The sequence below is a fragment of the Xiphophorus maculatus genome, chromosome 21 (genome assembly GCF_002775205.1).
Source record: "Xiphophorus maculatus strain JP 163 A chromosome 21, X_maculatus-5.0-male, whole genome shotgun sequence".
NCBI lineage: Eukaryota > Metazoa > Chordata > Actinopteri > Cyprinodontiformes > Poeciliidae > Xiphophorus > Xiphophorus maculatus.
The window spans coordinates 17635468-17655490 of NC_036463.1; the positions used below are offsets into that span (position 1 = coordinate 17635468).

At 41.3% G+C, this 20023-nt stretch overlaps 1 protein-coding gene across 8 annotated transcripts in view; it reads left to right on the plus strand.

Moving 5' to 3' along the window:
- col11a1 (collagen type XI alpha 1 chain) overlaps positions 1-14813 on the plus strand; it is a 98165-nt gene extending 83352 nt beyond the window's left edge. For all 8 annotated transcript variants that reach the window (XM_023326579.1, XM_023326576.1, XM_023326581.1 and 5 more), the window contains 13 exons: positions 3892-3945; positions 4983-5090; positions 5887-5940; positions 6300-6353; positions 7070-7177; positions 8617-8670; positions 8759-8794; positions 8910-8963; positions 9057-9303; positions 10364-10476; positions 10997-11065; positions 11889-12122; positions 13366-14813. In XM_023326579.1, coding sequence (XP_023182347.1) covers positions 3892-3945; positions 4983-5090; positions 5887-5940; positions 6300-6353; positions 7070-7177; positions 8617-8670; positions 8759-8794; positions 8910-8963; positions 9057-9303; positions 10364-10476; positions 10997-11065; positions 11889-12122; positions 13366-13512 — 1332 coding nt within the window. In that variant the 3' untranslated portion in view covers positions 13513-14813. The remainder of the gene's footprint in view (positions 1-3891; positions 3946-4982; positions 5091-5886; positions 5941-6299; positions 6354-7069; positions 7178-8616; positions 8671-8758; positions 8795-8909; positions 8964-9056; positions 9304-10363; positions 10477-10996; positions 11066-11888; positions 12123-13365) is intronic.
- The last annotated feature ends 5210 nt before the right edge of the window (positions 14814-20023 follow it).

Consider the following 20023-nt stretch of genomic DNA (forward strand, 5'->3'; position numbering starts at 1 on the left):
TCCAGTAAGTTGTGTGTGTGCATCTCTAAATGTGCTTCCAGCCACCTTCAAGTCTCGACTAGATATCGATCTAGTGTTAAAATTATTAATTACTTAAAAAGTCGATTCTCCTGATCAGTAAATTCTTTGGTTAAACAATGCAAAACGTATCTTTTAATTAAAAAGATGATTTTGTCGCGAGTCGGTGGGCTATTTTATGCCAGCCCCCGCAGCCAGCGGTGGAATACTGCTTCGTCTGGCAGCAACTTCAACTCAACAACCCACTTTGGCTCTAAAGCTGGAGAGATTCGTTCTCATTAAAGGCAGAGTGGCAAAAACAAAGTGGGTGATTTACGGGGTCAAGGTGTTACGCTATCAGTGAGGTAGAGCCTTTTTAAAGCCCACGAAGAAATGAATGTCAGGATGTGAAAATCATGAATCATTTTTTTCTTCCCCTTGGTGAGAAATTGAAAGGCTTATTAAAAGGGGGAGGGAGGGAGGAAAAGATCACAAAAAGAGGGCGAAAATGGAGTTTATGTCGCCGTTTCAGTGGGGGGGGGGAAAGATGTGCGCCGAGTCTGACACGTTATTGATCCGCCTGACGGACAGCATCTGCAAAACAGAAGCATGAGACGCATCTTGCAAAGTGGTTAAGAGGTGATTAGGAAAGAGGCGCAGATTCAACAGCTAATAAAAACAAACAATAAAAGCTCCAACTGTCGAACGTGTGCACCGCGACACAATCATCTTGTCGTGCGTTGTCTGGATTTACGTGACGTGGGGCGCCTTCCCGTTTAAAACCTTCAATCATCTTTGAAGGGCGGATCTTGAAACGTCAACAGATACGACTCACCCCAATGAACACGTACCCCGACACGCACAGTGCACACCGATCAGCAGCGATTCCTGACTGAAACGCCATCAGATGTTTGCCTTTTAGCCCTCATGGCGCCACTTTTCAACTTTTTCTTTTTAATTGTTAGTAGCGGTGACGGTGTTGATTTCCACACGCACAAAAGCATGAGAAATGAAAAAAGTCTGCCAAAAGCTGCCGAGAAATCTTCAGGCATCAGTGATGATCAGAGTAAGATGTTCAGCGCAAATGTGAGTTAATTAGCTCAAAATTTTATTCCCGTTCGCCTTTGAAAACAAGTTAGGAGAAATTATTATTTTAGAGACCTAATAGACCCGAAACCTACACAGGAAATTAATCAAAAACTTTAAGAGCCCAGTCTTCTGCAATAATGTTGAATGACTGCTTGTGATGCAGAAATGTATTTAAAAATGTGATCACAATACTCTATATGCCATGTGGTTGAGTAAAGCAAATCATTAGTGAACGGAAGCATCTGGAAGTCCCACTTTGTTACAGAAACAGTAAATGTTTTTCTCAAGAGCCCCTTTTTAAAATTCATGATTTTCTTTTGAAAAACGAAACAGACATTTATTTAGGTTTTATACTTTTAAGACCTCAAAGTTTTCTTTCTCTCGGTTTTAATCTTGTACCAACCAGGAAGACACTAGTATATTAAAATCTATCGGGTTTTTAATTCTCACTCGGTTACGTCAGTGTATCCCACGAATCATTTGAGTTTGTAAATTAACTAAACTATCCAAACATTATGATGGAAGTTGCCGACAGGGTTGCTACGGTAACAGCTTTTCCCCGTGTATCTTTGCAGCTTGTTTTCCACGTTTGTAAATAAAATAATAATAATAATTTAAAAAAAAACAAGAAAATAAGAAGTTACTCACCAGAGTCGAAGATAGTAATGAGTTTTTTTTTTTTCCTTTTGGTCCAATGAGAAAATGTCCATGTGCTGCATTTTCAAACCAAGGCTGATTGCTTCCCCACTGCGTCGACAGAAATCTGTATTCCATTTGTTATCATGGTATAAACATATGCAGCCCCTGAATGGCCAGGGGAGGATTATAGTGAGGAAGGAGCTATTTTGTAACCACACACAGGTCTTAGGTGGCTTAGGAAGAAAAGTGGGTCTAAAATGACCAGTGCTCCTCTGCAAGTCTGTCCTTTGAATGTGTAATTTCTAAGATTTTTTTATTTTTTACCTTTTGAATTTCCTGCTTTCCCTTCACTTTGCCCATACAGTAGCAACTATGTGTTTCGAAGCATTTCTATGGATTCTTGAGTGAAGGCGCGTTTAATTTCTCAAGCTCGTGTGCGGCTCTTTACCGGAACCGCGTTTCCATTTCCAGTTTCACTGGCAGTTCTGCACTTTTTATCTGGAGAAATGTTATCCAGCGAAAACCTTGGTTATCTGCATTTGAAGCACAAACCCAATAGAACGAACAAAAAAAAAAAAGAAAAAGAAAAAGGGCGCTTTGGGGGGAACCTTGACCAGTGAGAGGTACAAATCAGGAGAAGATGAAAGCTCCCAGACCTGAAGAGAGCTCGCATCGTGGGCTCTCAGTCAACAACACTCAGCCTGCCCGTCGGGCAGATCAGAGCAGAATCACGGCGAAGGGCGGTTTGAAGATGGAGACTAGAGGCGGAGTTGAAAGGGATCCTCGAGGCCGGGAGAGAATCTGACCGGGGGGGGGCGGAGGGCCGAAGACGCGGCCGCGCCGGCGTTGGTGTGATTGAAGAAGGCCGTGCGTTCCCGTTTGAATCTCTCAGCGTGATTGTGTGTTTCTGTGGGGCGGACAAAGGTCACTCACTCCAATGGATCTTGACATAGCTGAAGCGGCGCACGTTTGATGTCACCGGGCTACTTTCCGCGCCTGAAGTCTGTTGCTACTTTGCATTTATCAACTGGGACAAATAGTCAGTGAGAAATCTAATAAAGAAGAAGGTAAAAACACCAAAACACTTGGAAGCTCAGGAGACGGTCCGATGAAATCTCTTGTAATAAACGTCCTGGGTTTTTTGTTTTTTTTTTCCCCAAGACAACAAGCTGTGAATATTTTGTGGTATTTTATTTACGTTTTTTTATGGTTTGCTTGCTTTTTGTTATGCAAATTTAGGTTTTACGTTTTTATTTCATTGTTTTTATGATGTTTTGAAGTGGTGTGACCAGTCTCAATGTGAATCCGAATGAGAACCTGTGAAGTGTTAGAGATATGAAGTTTTCCAGCCTCGAAAGACTTGAAGGTTCCTCAAGGTAAATTAGTCAAAATTCCAGCGGAAACATCCAAAAAGCTGGTCCGCAATAAAAGAATGGTTTTATTTCCTGCCGCGCTAATCAAAAAAAATTTCCATTAGTCGTTAAAACTAGGAAAACAGAGCACATAGCAAAAGTTTTAAAGTCCTGTAGCTCAGTTGAAAATGCTTCTGTTAGTTTATAAATCACTGAATTTACTGTAAATTCACCTGCTGTGGTACCAAACGTCCAGACCAGCCCCTCTAAATCCAAACTGAAAATTTTGTTACCTTTGATTAATAATTGCTGAAAAACAGGTTTATTGTGACAGGTTTTTTTTCTCCTCTGCTTTCCAGTTGCTAAAAGCAGCTACATGGAGTATTGAGCCTTAGTAAAAAAAAAAAAACACACAAAAAAACATTAAGCCTGCTTTATTTTGCTTCTTAAAACATTTGAGCTAAATTCTGTAATTGAGATCAAATGAATTTCTGATGTTTGATCCTTAAGTAGATCAATGAAGTATGCCTTCACGTATCAAATCAATTAATTTTTGTAATACGACTAAAGAACATTACCAGACCAATTGGTTGATTTTTTTTTTTTTTAAATCCACTTTTCTTCAGTCAATTCTGATTTAGTTCAGACGAACCATGACTGTAACCTGCAGCTGCAGACTGGCTGATAGTAACATACCCACTGTACTCTACTGTACTGCGCTATTACAGATCTGAGAAGACCATCTGCTTACGTGCATGTTGGGGTTTTAAGGTGTTGTGTTGAAAAACTAAAACATTCTCCTCTGGCCCCTCAGGGACCTCCTGGAGCTTTAGGAGCCGAGGGCCGGCAAGGAGAGAAGGGCGCCAAGGTAAGAAAATCACTGCATGCTTCAGGGTGAGAGTCATCTCCATAGCATGTCACCTGATTTAAATGTTTTCCACAAAAAAAACAACACAGTTTTTTCCATGACAGATTTTATGGAAATAAACATGCTGGGAGTAAAATGAAACTCCATTGTTCTTTGCCCCGACCAAAGAAAAACAACGCTGCTGTTTTTCTTTGTCTTTCTTTGTTTGTGCTCCAAGGATCGGTGACATTAAGCTGCAATTTGCGCGACCATCAGTGTGGAGACAACACGCAGGTCGTTTTCAGTCTCGGCTCCCGTCGGCAGCGACGATCCAACTCTTCGTCGCTGCCTCCGTGGCTACTCGAGTCTGATCATCAAAATTAGTTTTTGCGATCCTTCGGTACTTTTCGTTCACTAATTTAACAGCTGTTAGGAAAAGCCGGGGACAATATGAGACGGAGAGCAGCGCAGCCGAATCCAACCGCAGCAGCAAATCCAGCGAAGGCTGTGTTTAGAGCTTTGTCGTGAGCCTGTAATCTCTGCTCACTTCTCAGCCCAGACTTGATTTCCTGTAACTTTTCTCCATGTTTGCCGTGTAACTTTTAATTCCGACGTATTCAGCTATTCTTGTGCCCCGCTCTGAGCCTTATTTAAAGCGTCAGAAGCACATATTATTCCCGGCCCTCGCTTACTTGTTGACATTTGCCGGATATGCAAACTGCACGTTTATTTTAAACTCTGTGGCTGAACTCTGATAAAAAAAAATAAAAATAAAAAACAGTCTGAAGCCCTGAGAGGCTGCAAAGAAGTGTTGACAGCAAAGTACCAAAGTTGTTTGTGGGTTGCAGTTTTTTTCTAGGCTGTGTTGATATCAGTGCTCCTTTATGTCCTGTTATTTTGCTCTACATTCATATTTAAATACTTGCCAGCAGCTTATTTGGATTATTTGGGCAGTGAAAACATTGTTGTCCTTTCATATGTTGGATCAGATATGAAAATATTACTTGTGCACATGTTTAGCGTCCTGTTTTGATCCTTCTTTCTGTATCCACATGCAGGGTGAAGCGGGCGCTGAGGGCCCAGCTGGTAAAACAGGACCTGTTGGACCCCAAGGACCTCCTGGGAAGCCCGGTCCAGAGGGTCTGCGTGGAATCCCTGGCCCTGTGGTACGTCCTTGTTTACAGGCTTACAAAGCCTTGAATGTCTTTTACAATCTGTTGCATTTTAAATGAAAACTCCAGTGTTATACTGGGATTTTATCTTGCAGATAAAAATACCGCATACAATAATGACAGTAGTACAGTAAAGGAGTCTTCATGAATATTTATGACTGTTGTCCTGAAGTGTCATTTGGTAAATAATAACACTTTTAATGCAAAGTTGTACGGACACTTGCACTAAAAGTCCATTAAAAGTGTCAACTTTGCATTGGAAGTGTCATTATTTAAAAAATGACATTATTATGTCAGTCTTATGCACTCCCTTCAAATAAAGTGTTTCCTGATTTAAAAAAAAAACGTTTTCACAAGTAAAAATGTAAAACCTGTGTTGGGCTGTGCCCCATTTACCCCGGCATCCCAAAATAAATCAATTAGAATCAACATAAAGATATCATTTCTCTTTCTCTTCGGTTAGTTCATCACATAGCATCCCAACAAAATCCAGCGAAGTTTGTGGTCAGAACATGACAATATGTGAAAATGTTCAGTGAATACTTTTACAGGCCAACTGGGACACACACACACACACACACAAACGTACCGCGAAGGCATGATGATAGACTTCATGGAATAATCGATACTCCCATTTGGCTTATACTTTAGTTTTACTTGTTTATTTCAGCACACTTTTCCTCCCTGTTTGGGCTATTAATCATCGAGTCGCACACAGGAAATCAATGGCGGAGCGGTGAAAATGCAGCAGCCCCATAATGCTCTCTTCAATTGAATGGTTTTTTCACAGGGTGAACAAGGACTGCCCGGTGCTCCAGGACAGGACGGTCCACCAGGTCCAATGGTAAGTATTCAGAGTCCGTCCCGTCTTCTCTCGCCTGTCTGGATTTATTCCTGCCACCAGTTTTCTCTCTCTCTCTCTTTCTCTCTCTCTCTCTCCTGTGAGCTTTTTGAACCCACAAAGTCCCACTGTAATAAAAACGCACGCTGACCTCACATTTTATGGATTTGTCTTGTCCGAAAAGCTTTTTTTTTTTTTTTTTTTTTTAATTCAATGTCTTTTGTCGTGCTGTCCTTTTTTCCTCCACACCTTTTCCGCGGGAGTGTTTTTCCTAATTGCTCCGATCGATTTTTGTTTTTTCTTCTTCTTCTTTTTTTTTTTTTTTTCCCTCAGCGTAATGTTTCAATGTGTTCGTCACGCAGGGTCCGCCAGGTCTGCCGGGCTTGAAAGGCGACCCCGGCTCCAAAGGTGAAAAGGTGAGTCCGTGTTTTTTGTTTTTTTCCCCTCCCCTCCATTTTCTTGCATCCATCTGCAAGCTTGTCTCGTCCTGAACTTAAGGCGGTATTTACAAAAGCCTCTCTGCAGCAGCGTGGCTCGGAACACCATTGTGGACTTTGTGCGTCATCTCCGAATAATTGCCATCTTTTCTCTGAACAGTCTTTTTATTTCGTTTTCTTTTTGTCTCTTTCCCTGAAAAGGAAAATGTTTTCACGGGATTGAAAAAGCAGCTGAGTGTGATGCATCACTCCAATCTTTCTATTTTCCTTGCTCCTACTGTCACATTTGTTGGTGAAGAATAACTGCTAAGGATATTCAGACGGGGCACATTACTCTATCTAAATTGCCTCCCACACCCTGACATGATGGCTTGAAAGAAACCATTTGGAAGCACACAACTGAATCTGTGTGTGTGTCGGGGTGGGTGTGTGTGTGTATGTGGTCTACATCTCTAATGCAGTTGAATCACAGGACCCGGCAGGAGCTTGCTTATTTCAAAAGTCCTTGGATCTGTGGTGTGAAATGACCTTTGCGTTTGCACCGACTTTCTTTCATATATGTTGCCGAAGCGGCATCGCTGTTAACACGCTTAAAGTGTCTCTCTCTCGTGAAAAGCATCGGAGACTGCAGGTATTTTTATTTTGATTTGACTTCCTCATGTGTGTGTGTGTGTGTGTGTAATTTCGCACTGCAGGGTCACCCAGGTTTGATTGGCTTGATTGGACCCCCTGGAGAGCAAGGAGAGAAGGGAGATCGAGGTCTTCCCGGACCCCAGGGCACCCCTGGTGGCAAAGGTGACTCTGTAAGTGCAGCTCGGCCTTCGACTCGTACTACCTGCATCCCGTTCGCCCTTCCGGCTGTGGCCAAAGGTGGAGACACGGTCGCTGTTGTTTGAACTCTGCTGCATAGCAAAGTCCTGCAGCAGGCACCCTCAAACTTTCGATCTACTTCTTCTCAGCTGCAGTCGGTGATGTCATCGTTGTTTTTAGACCGTCTTCAGAATATGTAGAACTATTACAGAAGCACCAATAGAAACGTCCGAGCTTTAGACGTCCCGGAACCAATTCTAGCTAATGCCGATTATTTCTCTTTGGGAGCTGTAGTGGCAGAAGATTTAGGAGCAGCGTTACTTTTTCTCGCCGTCCTGCAGTGAGCCGTCATTAATCATTCCTATTTCAAAAAGTATGTTTATATTCCTGTCTTAAAAGAAGAAAATCATGATTAATGCTGGTGCTAGCAAACAGCACGGCTAGCATGGCTAGTATTATCAAAATCAAAAGAGTCTGTTGTTTAGTGTGTTGTGTTGAGCTTCAGTTTTACCTGCCGAAGAAAGTCTCGCTCTCTCTCACCTTCTCGCAGTACTGCAGACATGTCTGGACGTGTTGGAGAAAACACCGTGTTGCCTGAGCTGCTTCTGGAAATAGCTAACTTTGAGCCTTCCATCAGTAACAACATCCACAACAAAGAGTTGTCAGCACAGTAGCGTAACCAGATGAGAACAGGATGAGTTTCTCACCATTAGGTCGCCGTGTTGGAACCGTTCAAGCTAAAATTCTTGCAATTTTCTTTCTGTCGTAAACTGTATCTAGTTGTAGTTCAGTAGTTAAATATTATGTTAGCATCGTTTTTGTGTTTTCTTCTTCCTCAATCCTCCCACAGGCTTCCTGAAATCTCTATAAGCAACATCCATGCACAAGACTGGGATTATTTTCAGGTTGTTAGATGTTTTCAGAAGCGATCTCACACACCAGATCACTTTACGCTACAAGTTTGTTCTTACAAAGCCGCCACAGTATTAAAAGCTCTGTTTTCAGTGGTAAATGTTGGAAAGCAGGTGAAGCTTCTGGTATAGCAGCAGCGTTGATCCAGTTTTACAGAAACCTTTCTGAGAATTGAACTAAGTATTGTCTCTCTTTGCTTTACTCAGACGTGGCTTTATGAAGCCGAGATGTTTTATTTTATCAAAGGGCTTAAGAGTCGTTTCATTCACGTTTAATTGTGGAATTGGATTGAAGGTCCCGTTTCATTATTATTCTCTTGATAAGGTAATTACCTCACTGATTCAAATGAAAACGACATAATATTAGAATTTCATTTGCTTTCTTTTCATGAATACTAACATTCATTTAACCTCTTCATTTATGCCGTTTTGTTTTGTTTTGTTTTGTTTACAGCTCTCGTTACGAAAGACTCAGATTGAAATTTATTTTGTATCTATTGACAAATCTTTTTGTGTTTCAGGGCATCAGTGGAGCCTCTGGTCCCCTCGGTCCCCCTGGTCCCCCTGGTCTACCTGTATGTATTATATTTCATAGAATGTATATTTATTTCCTGTATATTCCTGATCGAATACCAAATTCCTGCTCTATCCCATGTGATCCAGGGTCCTCAAGGTCCGAAAGGAGCCAAGGGTTCAAGTGTAAGTACAAGCTAAGCTACTACACGTAAGCTATATGTACTACCAGTTGGCTTTCAAACCAGCTTGAATAATCCATCTTTGGTATGTTTGTTTTTTGGGGGTTTTGTCTCTTCAGGGTCCTGCTGGTCCAAAAGGAGACACTGGTATAATAGGTCCTCCAGGTCCACCTGTAAGTGATTTTAGTTCTTCTATTTCCATAAGTCAAACTGATCAAATCTACACAAGGCCGAGTTGTAAACCTAGCCATGCTGTGTGATGCCAGGGCCCACCAGGTGAGGTCATCCAGCCCCTTCCCATTCAGTCGCCCAAGAAGACCAAGCGCTCCAGTGACATGCAGTCAGACGCCGCCGGCGGCTTCGTGGATTACGGCGAAGGCATGGAGGACATCTTTGGCTCGCTCAACAACCTCAAACAGGACATCGAACGCATGAAATACCCCATGGGCACGCAGAACAACCCGGCCAGAACATGCAAAGACCTCCAGCTGTGCCACCCTGAGTTCCCCGATGGTGAGTAATCCATGGCCTTCAAGTGTGGCCTACAAGTGAAAGGTTTGCGCACTTCTGCTAATTCCTTTTGACGAAAACAAGGCTTGGTTTTACGTTCTATGAAAGGAGGAACCACATTTTGTCCTGTTACAACCACGGATTTGTATGTACAGTACTTTTTCTATATGTGACAGAACAGCACAAAGCAGTTAATGCTTGTCCGTTATTTTGAAAATATCTTAAGCTATTGGACAGAGAGCATATTTGAATGTTGGTTTTCATGTTTTGTCACAGATTCTCAGTTGGATTTAGGCCTCGACTTTGACTGGACCATTCTAACACACAAATATGCTTTGGTAAACCCGTGTTTCGTAGCTCTGGCTGTGTGTTTAGTGTCATTCTGCTGCTGAACAGTGAACCTCCTGCCTGTCTCAAGTCTTGTTCATCCTGTAACAGGTTTGCCAAGTGGATGGTGTGTTCAGGGTGATTTTTCTTGGTGGACCAAATGAGTTGCAATGCAACTTGTCTAACCCAAGCACTCACATAACTTATGGCAAACTTTAAATTGACGTTTTTACAGCATTCTTTCAAGAACGGCTTCCTTTTGCCGCTGCGTCTGACTATATGCAGATGACTGTGTTCTGGCAGATTGTCAGCTTTGCAAAACTCTTTACATTTTCAGGTGATAAATGAAGTTAGGCTTGTCACGGTAACATATTTTACTGGACGATAAATTGTCCCAGTAAATATTGCGATAAACGATCACATCGTCGTTTTGAGATATGTTTGGATAACGGGATAATAATGCAAGTTTGTCCTCTCAAGGACCAATAAACATTAATAGCGTAAAGAACATTAAAACAACAAATAAAACAGAAATAAAAGCCCACACACTCACAAAACCATAAATAAAATGGATTATAAAGTCTATATTTTGAAACAAAAATATTGATCATCAGAAAGAAAATTGTTGAGCTCATTTCAATTTATCATGCACTGAATTGATTGCGTGCTGTCCCTTTTTACTAAATATGTGATGTCAAGAAATGACTTCAAATTGATTTTTATCCGTTCTCTTCAGGCGAGTACTGGATTGATCCCAACCAAGGCTGCTCTGGGGATTCATTCAAAGTCTACTGTAACTTCACTGCTGGGGGTGAAACCTGCATCTATCCGGATAAAAAGTCCAATGGGGTAAGCGACTTTGGCTTCAAGGCATTAATGAACTCCTGATTTCACCGTAGTCATCAAAGAAGGTTTTGTGGGCGTGCCGTGGTGGCGTAGTGGATAGTGCGACCCATATTTGGAGGCCTTCAGTCCTCGACGCGGCCGTCGCGGGTTCGACTCCCAGACCCGATGATATTTGCCGCATGTCTTCCCCCCTCTTCTTCCCTGTTTCCTGTCAGCCCACTGTCATTTAAGGGACACTAAAAAAAGGTTTTGTTTCGGCTCGGAGAAACTTTTCCGAGCATCTAAATGTCTGCAGAATCCCACAAAAGTCCTCTGGCATTAAGTTTTGTTTTTATATTATTATTTCAGAAAGAAAAGCAAAGAAAACTTTCTCTTTTTTCCTGAATAATAAACTGTGATTTTTACCCCGGAGGTTTCGCTTTTATACTATTTCCATGTTTTGTTCATGACTGAGTGCAGGTTATATTACCCATGACAACGTTCACGCTCTCCACACTCCGATGTTCTGCTTTGTTGTCTGCAGGTCAGAATATCCTCGTGGCCTAAGGAGGTTCCAGGTTCATGGTTCAGTGAATTCAAGCGCGGTAAAATAGTGAGTGTTTTTGTTTTTCACCCGTCTCTTACTGCTCCCGCCACACTCCAGTCCGCGCCGCGTCTCTTGGGTTCCCAGTTCCTGCGGTCGGACCTTCAGTTTGAGTTTATGAGAAGCTTCTGTCAGGTTTTCATACGGTAATGTCTCATTTTTCATAATGAAAGTCAGAGTTTGAGCTTCCCCATCGGACCGATTTATAGCTTTGTGTGTTTCCGTAGGAAAAGCATGAGGTTGAATGTTTATCTTTGTGTCGCCGCTGAACTTGAAGAACTTTTAATACCTGTGGTAACCCGTAACAACGGTCATGTGCTGCTCAAAGTGGGGTGTACTGTCACTAGATACACTGGTTCACCAGAAGCATTTTGAGACAAACATGCTGTTTTAAATTTATTCAGTCTTGAATGAAAACGTGTGTTCAAACAAATCAGCTAAACAGGTATGGCATCTAAACAGTTTTTTTTTCTGTGCTCACAAGAGTAATTGTAGTGATCTTTGTCCTTTTATATAAATAGTTAGTTAGTGGAAATTTTTATCACAGAGGTTTATAAATCAAACGGCAAAAAATCTCCTCAAAAGGAGATAATACTGAGTTTTAAAAAACTACCTATACATATTTTAGTATCTATGCAATAGCTTAACTATGGAAAAGATCTGATTTTATTTCTCTCGTTTGCAAATAGAAAAGCGATACCTAAACCTGTTGCTACAGAACCAGCAAAACATTGACTATTACATTTATTGAGTGCAATTATTACATTATGATAAACATTAAAAAAAAAAAAAAACTTTTCATAATCTTCTCTTTCTATTCCCTCCCTGACAGTTTTCCTATGTGGATGCCGACGGAAACCCCATCAACATGGTACAGATGACCTTCCTCAGACTACTGACCGCCTCAGCCAGGCAAAACTTCACCTACAGCTGCCACCAATCTGTGGCGTGGCACGACGCGGCCAGCGACAGCCACGACAAGGCGCTGCGCTTCCTGGGCGCCAACGACGAGGAGATGTCTTTCGACAATAACCCGTTCCTTCAGGCCATCTCGGATGGATGTTCGGTAAGCGGCGTCCGTAGATCAGACTTTGGATGTTGGTAGTTCAGATGCGCTGACAGGTTTCCCAGTTTTTCCTGATTTCCAGCAGGGCATCCTTAAGAAGTCTTTAATTTGTGGATCTAAAATTAAGGCCTTGAAAATATCTTACATTCATTCAAGAAAATGTAAGTCGGGCTTTAAGGCGTTAACCACAGGTCTTAAATATTGCCATTTAATCTCGTAAATTGCATGTAGGTTTTTATCTCATGGGACTTTTCTCACATTTACAAGTTTATGTGTTTTACTAATATAAAATAGAGCAGCTTTGTTTTATTTAAACCGTCCTGTTATCTGGTAGATAGTGTTGCTCTCTCTTACTCTCTCGCAGCCTGAAGGAAACAGCAAACTAGCTAGCTTTGTCAGCAGCATCTTTTATTGGTAATTCACGTAGCTACTGTTGCCAGTCTCAGTGTATTCTCTATATGTTGGTCTTTGTCCCAACGATGAGATTTCCAGAAAAAAAACACGTCCTAGAAAATCAAGGTTCCTTTTAAATAGCTCCTTACATCGTTTGACTAGAGTTTTGAACCAGGCACTGACATTGGAAGAAAGCTAACTCTTGAGTCACCTTTGCTCAGTAACAACATCCACATCAAAGAGTGTGGTTCACTGAATTGTGGCATTCACTGAACAGAAAAGGCCTGAAAATAGAGGTTTAAAACCAATCAGGCCAAAACAAGCTGAACATCGTCCATTTTTCCTGTTATCTAAAGTGTGGTTATACGCAGCTAATTGGCTTAAAACACAAATTCGCTTTTGAACTTTATCATTTGTTAATTTACTCCCAGTACATTAACACTCATTTTTAGGTTTTACCCTTTCTCTTGAGAGCTTTAAAAAAGTACCTAAAACCATAGGAAAATCATGTTTTTTACCATTTGGTGAGCATTTTCTTTTTAAATACCCATTAAGGAGCTCTTCAGTGTTTCATCCTGTAAGCGCCTGCCTGACAGAGCTATTATTCCCGACTGAATGAGACAGCGTTGAAAAGCTGCGATTGTAGCTAATGTCGGCTGCTAACTGTGAAAAGTCCTCTTTTGTCTGGCACCTTATCCTGCTGCTGAAGTATGTTTTGAGATTGCTGTCTTAATTTGGATTTTCATTTTAACAGGCCTATTTATTCCCAGAATGCCTTCCACCGATTAGCTGGTATTGAACTTTGCCTCATGTCCTTTTTTTCTGTTTTCTTTTCTTTCCTATCCTGCAGACAAGAAACGGCTACGGAAAGACTGTGATGGAGCTCAACACTCCCAAAATCGACCAGGTTCCAATCGTCGATGTCATGTTGACTGATTTCGGGGACCCGAACCAGAAGTTCGGGTTTGAAGTTGGACCTGTCTGCTTCCTTGGATAAACAAAGTTAGAAACAAAAAAACAAAAATGTAAAAATTAAGGACTTGATGAGGACAGGAAATAAAGTCAAGCCAGGACATCCTGGGTGCCACCAAATTTTAAACTCCCCCCCTTTACCCCCAGCCCTTTTTCTATGCCACATGCAAGTTTTGAATGAGCGATGGCGTGGCAGACGTGTCTTTCCATCTCTGCACGGAAGCGCTCCGTGCCACGCGTCGTAGTCGTCGTGCCACACGACTACAGCACGCTACGGAAGGAAGGCGAGGGACACGGGAGCGGCGTGGCAGACGAGGAGGAGTCGGAGGTGACCCGACGGACAGGGCCTGGCGACACGAGGCGAAGCGGATCTCTTCGCCGAAATCCCCCCCCAGGTGCTGTACGACAACAACAAATGGTGCTCGATCAAAAACACGACACACACAAACAAAAAGTACATAGTGGTGCTAAGAAAGAAGGTGTATTTTGATAATTATATATATATATATATATATATATATATATATATAATAAAAAGAAAAAATGTAATTATTATCTTGTACAATACTGTTATCTCTAAATCCACTTTCAAAACTTGCATGTGTATCAGAACCTGATTTGGGCTCAGACATATACAGAGTAAGTTGAAACCATACGTACGTACATTCTGGGTTTGTTGTTTCTTGTTGTCATTTCCTCTCTACATTCTGTGTACTCGTCATGAAGCAAATAAAAACAAATCTGAGCATTTCAACAATCCTTCTATTTTCAAATTAGACTGTATGCCCCATTGTATATAATGACTGTCCAAAACTTGTTTTTTTTTGTGGGGTTGTTTTACTCTTGTGACTGCAGGTAAAACAACTGCATTTATCACACCAGCACAAATTACGGCGACATCTCCCACTAATGTTGCGACCCTGTGCTCCTAGAAGGCAATTACGACCTCCGTTTTCTCTTTATTTAAATATATTTGTTGTTATTATTTTATTTTATTTCATTTTTGTCCAGTTTCACTTTTTGTTTTTGACTGGCTTTTGCTTCGGTTGTATACCTCAGACTTTCTTGATAACCTTTAAAAAGCAAGGATTCTGTGCCCCGACTAGGCGAATAAAATTAATATTTTAGGGTGGGGATATTTTTAACGGTAAGAAAAACCTAAACTTGCTAGACGTCCACTGTTCAGATCCTTCTGTGAATGCATTGAGAAGCCCTTGCAGTAACCCATTTTTGTTGCTAAAAATGAGCAAATGTTTTATTTGTGCTGTTTTGTTTTTGTTTTGTTCATTTAAATATTAAAAAAGAATGGATTCTAAACTATAGCGAGCCAAATGTCTCTGTTGTGTGTAAAAGATTTTGGATTGTAGAAAATGTCTAAAGGCTGGATAAAAACAAAAAAAAAACTTAAACACATTTTGATGTAAATGTGCTTTTGTCTGATGGTTACTTAGTTGCAGGAACCATTAACTTAGTACAAAAAAAAAGAAAGAAAACTTTCTCATATACCTCCATAAAAAATTACATTCTCTCATTGCTATTTTTGTTTGAAAAGCTCCAGAAGTCATTATATAGAGAAGTCACAGAGGTGTCAGTGAATGTGTCGAACCGTGGTGAAACAATTTAATTTGCTTCTTTTGTGGGGGGGGGGCGCAGGCGTGTGTGTGTGTGTGTGTTCAAGACACCTTGAAACCAAATGTGTGGGTTGGCAAACAAGTGGAAAGAGTCTTCAGGGGATTAGAGAACAACAAAAAGGAAAAAGCAGACATTTCTTCTAGACGGCTCACCTGAGTGTGTGTGAAGGGAGCGAGCCGTGCAAACAGCGTAGAAATCTGCCTGTGTTGAAATTCTTGTTTCCGTTCAGGAGGGCGAATCCTCTTGCGTACTTTTTCATCCTGTGACATTATAACCAAAAACGTCAAGTGTGTTTTATTTAGGTTCATGTCATGGACAGTATGTAGCACACGACAACATGTTTTGATGCTGTTCTTGGACTGCCGCTTTGAGTCGTTCATGCGTGTTTGAGGAATATTTGGATCTCCCGTAGCGACCGTTCAGAGGCGCCTAAACACCCGCTCCTACAAAGCCCCGCCCCTTTCCCCCAAAGCTCCGCCTCGGAAGTGAGCTTCTTCTCAGTCCGACACTCGTAAGAAAAGTTAAAAAACCTCATGATGGCGGCGCATTGTTTAAGAGATGGTGTCTGAAAGAGGAGGAGGTTCTTAAAGAGACAAAGGCTAAGTTCAAAGGATTAGACATGGTGAGAAGTAAAATTTGTTTTCAGTTGTTTTTAACATATGCAACACTTTTGTAACAGAACGTTTGAGCTACATTTCAGAGTTTTTGATATTTTTCTTTATCTAAAAACCTGCTGACCTGTCTGGTGTGTTCCTTCCATTTAATGACGACTGATGTTCTCTAACAAAACTCCTTTATAAACAGTGTGGCTTCTGAAAGCAACAGGGTGCAGCACTGATTTTTATTTGGTGGTATCAAAGCAAATGGGGAGGAGGGAGAGAGGGTGCTAAAACATACAACTAACTTTTTGGGGCTTTATTTCTAAAACAAATCTGAAAACCATGGATATCATCCCCCCACCCCCTCCTTCTCCTTCACAGTCCTGCACGGCTCTGTTTTGGTCCATCAAATTAAATCCATTGAAGCTTGTAGCTCTGAAGTGCCAATATGTAAAAAAAATAAATAAATAAAAAGATTTCTTTGATTTTACTGAAACCTTGCAATGCTGCTCCATCAAACTTTGATGTGGGAGAGAAAGAGAAACGACTAATTGGCATTCGGTCGTCCTGCGTCTCCATGAAACAAAACGTTAGCCGTGGTCTGCTGCGCCTCGGAAAGACCGACCAGTCACTTTCAGCTTCTTGCTGGACGTTTGAGAAGACATCTACATAATAGCAATTGACGCGTGGGGGTGTGTGTGCTTGAGTAGCCAAAAAAATTAATAGATGCTGCGTTGCGTTCTTCTTTCATCTGCCGGGCTTTGCAGCAAAGAGCCCAATGAGAACGGGCCGTGTGGAACGGCACCCACAAAAGAAAACAATCAAGAAAAGGCTCGGCCGTAACTTCACAAGAGGATCAATCAATCTGCAGTCTACACCGGCTTTCAACCTGCTTCAGGGCCCTTTTTTACAAACACCTTGTTTGTCTCAGGAGATTGCTGCCGTCTTGCATCTTTGTTTTAATGCATTCAGCACAATCTTTTCATTAAAACGGAGCAATCAAACCTCCCAGGGTTGCTCTGAAAGGTGGCCGCGATAATGTCCCGGATTATCATATAAATGCAACATTTTCTGACATTTGCTGGTGTAAACGGTTGTGGAAATGCGAGGACTCACAACCGGGATGTCATTCTGTATTAAAAAGAGCTCACATAAAAAAAAAAAAAAGATAGGTAGAGCACGCTTTATTGGATGACCCATAGATAATTATTTGGACCTCTTTTTTTTTTTGTAAGGCACATTTGCTTTTGATTAGGGAATAACATAACACAAAGATTTTAAAAAGTTGATTTTACAATAAACTTCTCCTTTAAAGGAAGATTTTTATTACACGTATGCTCATAAGATAACCTGTGACTTATGTAGTTTTACTGAGAGGTGACTTGGATCAAGATTTCACATTTTTAGAGGTAATAGAGAAATCACTTTACTGGCACGCTAGCTCCTAGCCTGTTTTTTTTTTTTTTTTTCTTTCTGTGAAATAATTAGCGTTTCAGTGTCATCTTTTTGTCTATTCATAATTTGTTATATGCCGAAGCTGAAAGGAGTCTAAATGTCAGGAATGAATACATACAGCCCAGCAGGACTGTGTGCTCCAGGTCGAAAGCCCACTGAGTCACACCATGTTTGGTGATAATTATGCTCTGCATACTTATTCTGTTTTAAGGTTTAACAGGATTGATCTCCTTCGTGATGGTTCGCTAATGAACGCAGTTTAGGCAAAGGACTCCTATTACATGCATTTAGCAAACGGTTAGAGTAACATATTCTTATTGGAGGATGTTTGAACAAGCTCTTAAAACACCATACGACATAGCAACAACCCCTATTAATCAAGAATTTAATTGGATCCTACTATATCATTGCCGTCATGTGGGGACAATGCAAAGGAAATGTCGTATATTTTCCTTGATAGGTATACAGTTGTTGTTTCTGCTTGTTACGGCCCGGCTGGGCTGGCCGCAACAAAAATTTACAATTTCAGACAAAGTTTTTGCCTTTCAGAGGCATTTCTATTACATCCACGGACGGCAGCCCAAGATGTAATAGACCCGCGCTCCTTCAGCCTGGACCCTCCCCAGCAGGCAGTCCGGTTCTCGGCGAGGCCTTGATCTCCGGGTCTTCTGCATCTGGTACTGGCGTCGGCCAGCCACACCCATGAGTGGAACGGCGCTCCTTATATACCTTCCAGGTGGCCACGTAATTAGAAGCACCTCCCACAATCGAGGACCTAATTGATAAACAGTTTACTCGCCACATTGCGCACACACAGGACCGCACTGCTGCTGACAGTCCTGGAGGACTGAGTTGATCTGAGACTGTAGCTGTTTAACAGACGAGAGGAGAGAAGGTCTCTGGTTATGAAGTTATAAAATAAGCAAATTTGCTGCAATTTTACTAAATGAGCCCTAATAATATTTATTTAACCTCTAGAACAACTTGGCTGCAGACTGATTTATAGATTAGAGTTTAACTCTATAATTGTTTGACGTTAGCACTTCTGTAAGAATTGTAAGACTGGGTTATCAAGGCTAAGAAAACTCAGTAGCTGCTGGTAGGGGCCTCCAGAAATTCAGGGGCCCCTAGAAATGGTTTAATTGTAACAGACCATAGATCTAAACCTATTGCATTCATTTATAGAAAATGACAATGTTTTTAAATTTTATTTAATGCATTCAGCTGAGAAAAAATGTATACATTTAGGATTTAATTAGGACGTTTACTTTGTAAGAGTTTAAAGAATCATCTTGATAGTATGATGGTTGTGTTACCATGGTTACAATATGGTGTAATCTTTGTGTTTGAATTGGGTTTGTTCACAAATGCACCACAGCAAATAACCAATAATCAGTGATTGATTTTAAACTCGGCCAATAAACCTGGTCTCCCTCTCACAGATTCACCTTATCTGTATTTAAAAATGTTAGTGATTCTTAGTAGGAAGGGGAGATGGTGGGCTGGGGGGGTTCTGTCTAAGGCCCCATATTACCTTGGGCCGGCCCTGGAGGAACAGCTGCTGCGATGTGCATCTCTGGAACAGATAACGAACTCTCAATTTCCATTTTCATGATAACATTTTTTGACCAGCGGTCTGACCCGGAAGTTCTCTTCCACATACACATAAACTACGCAAGAGGACCGCAAAAACAAAACAGGAGGGGAGGCAGGAAAACCTGCATTTTTTTTTGCTATCCGCCAATAAAACTTGAAAAGAAGAAAAAGCCGCTGCATTCACTACACACACTGTGGATAACTTCACTGTGTTTCATGGGAATAAAAGATTAAGGCTAACAGGTGAAGATATGACTACTGAGAACATTGCAGTCATATTTCATGTTTTTACTTTTATTCGTGTTATGATTCTGTCAAGCCGAAGGGCAATAAACAACCAGAATGAAGTTGATTAACAATATTTATTATTACACAAATAAAAGGGGTTCCCATTAACTTTATCCATTCGTTGTCAATCCGATAATGTTCAACCCGAATTTAAACACTTCAGGCGGACAAACCCGCATAAACCACTACAATGTTCACTGCAAACTTAAGATGCACTCGATTCACTGCAAAATGATCACATGCAATCCAAACTCAAGATCACACCCAACAGGATCGGGTCTCAGATATTGAAGATTGACAGCGAAATGAAATGCGAGTATTCAGGAAGTGACCCAAAGACAAACGGAGGACAAAAACAAACAAAAATAAATGGACGGTTGTTAGCCCGCCCTCACAAACACTAAGGAGAGACAAACAATCCAAACTGGGCGGAATAACAACAAAGAAAAGGACAGCAGGAAGCAGTGATAAAACTGTGAAAGCCAAAATGACTAAAGCTTATTATTAAATCACTTTAATCAAGTCAATCTAGAACACATTAAAAACACGGCATCACATAAACCAGTCAAACTTGGTGTAGTAGATCTGGTGCAGCCCTACCAGATAAAAGCAATATAAAAAAACAACAACATACAATTCAATCTGATTAAAAGAGACAAATGTATGTGGAACAACCACACGCCCAGGTAACGCTGCCACCGTTTTTAGAATGCGGCCCTGTATAAAAACACCACATCAGGACAAAATTATTTAAGAGGATCAATTTAAAACCGTTTTCCTCCAAACCTGCCACAGCCAGCAAACACACACCTGGTCACACACACAGGAAATTGACACTTGGCCACCACCCTCCCAGCTTCCCTTTTATGGAGGCTCAGGCTGTGGAGGGAGCGCCACCTAATGGTGCCACCTGTTACACACAGTAAGCCTCCCAGGAATATGGTGGAAAGTGAGCTGGCTTTGCTG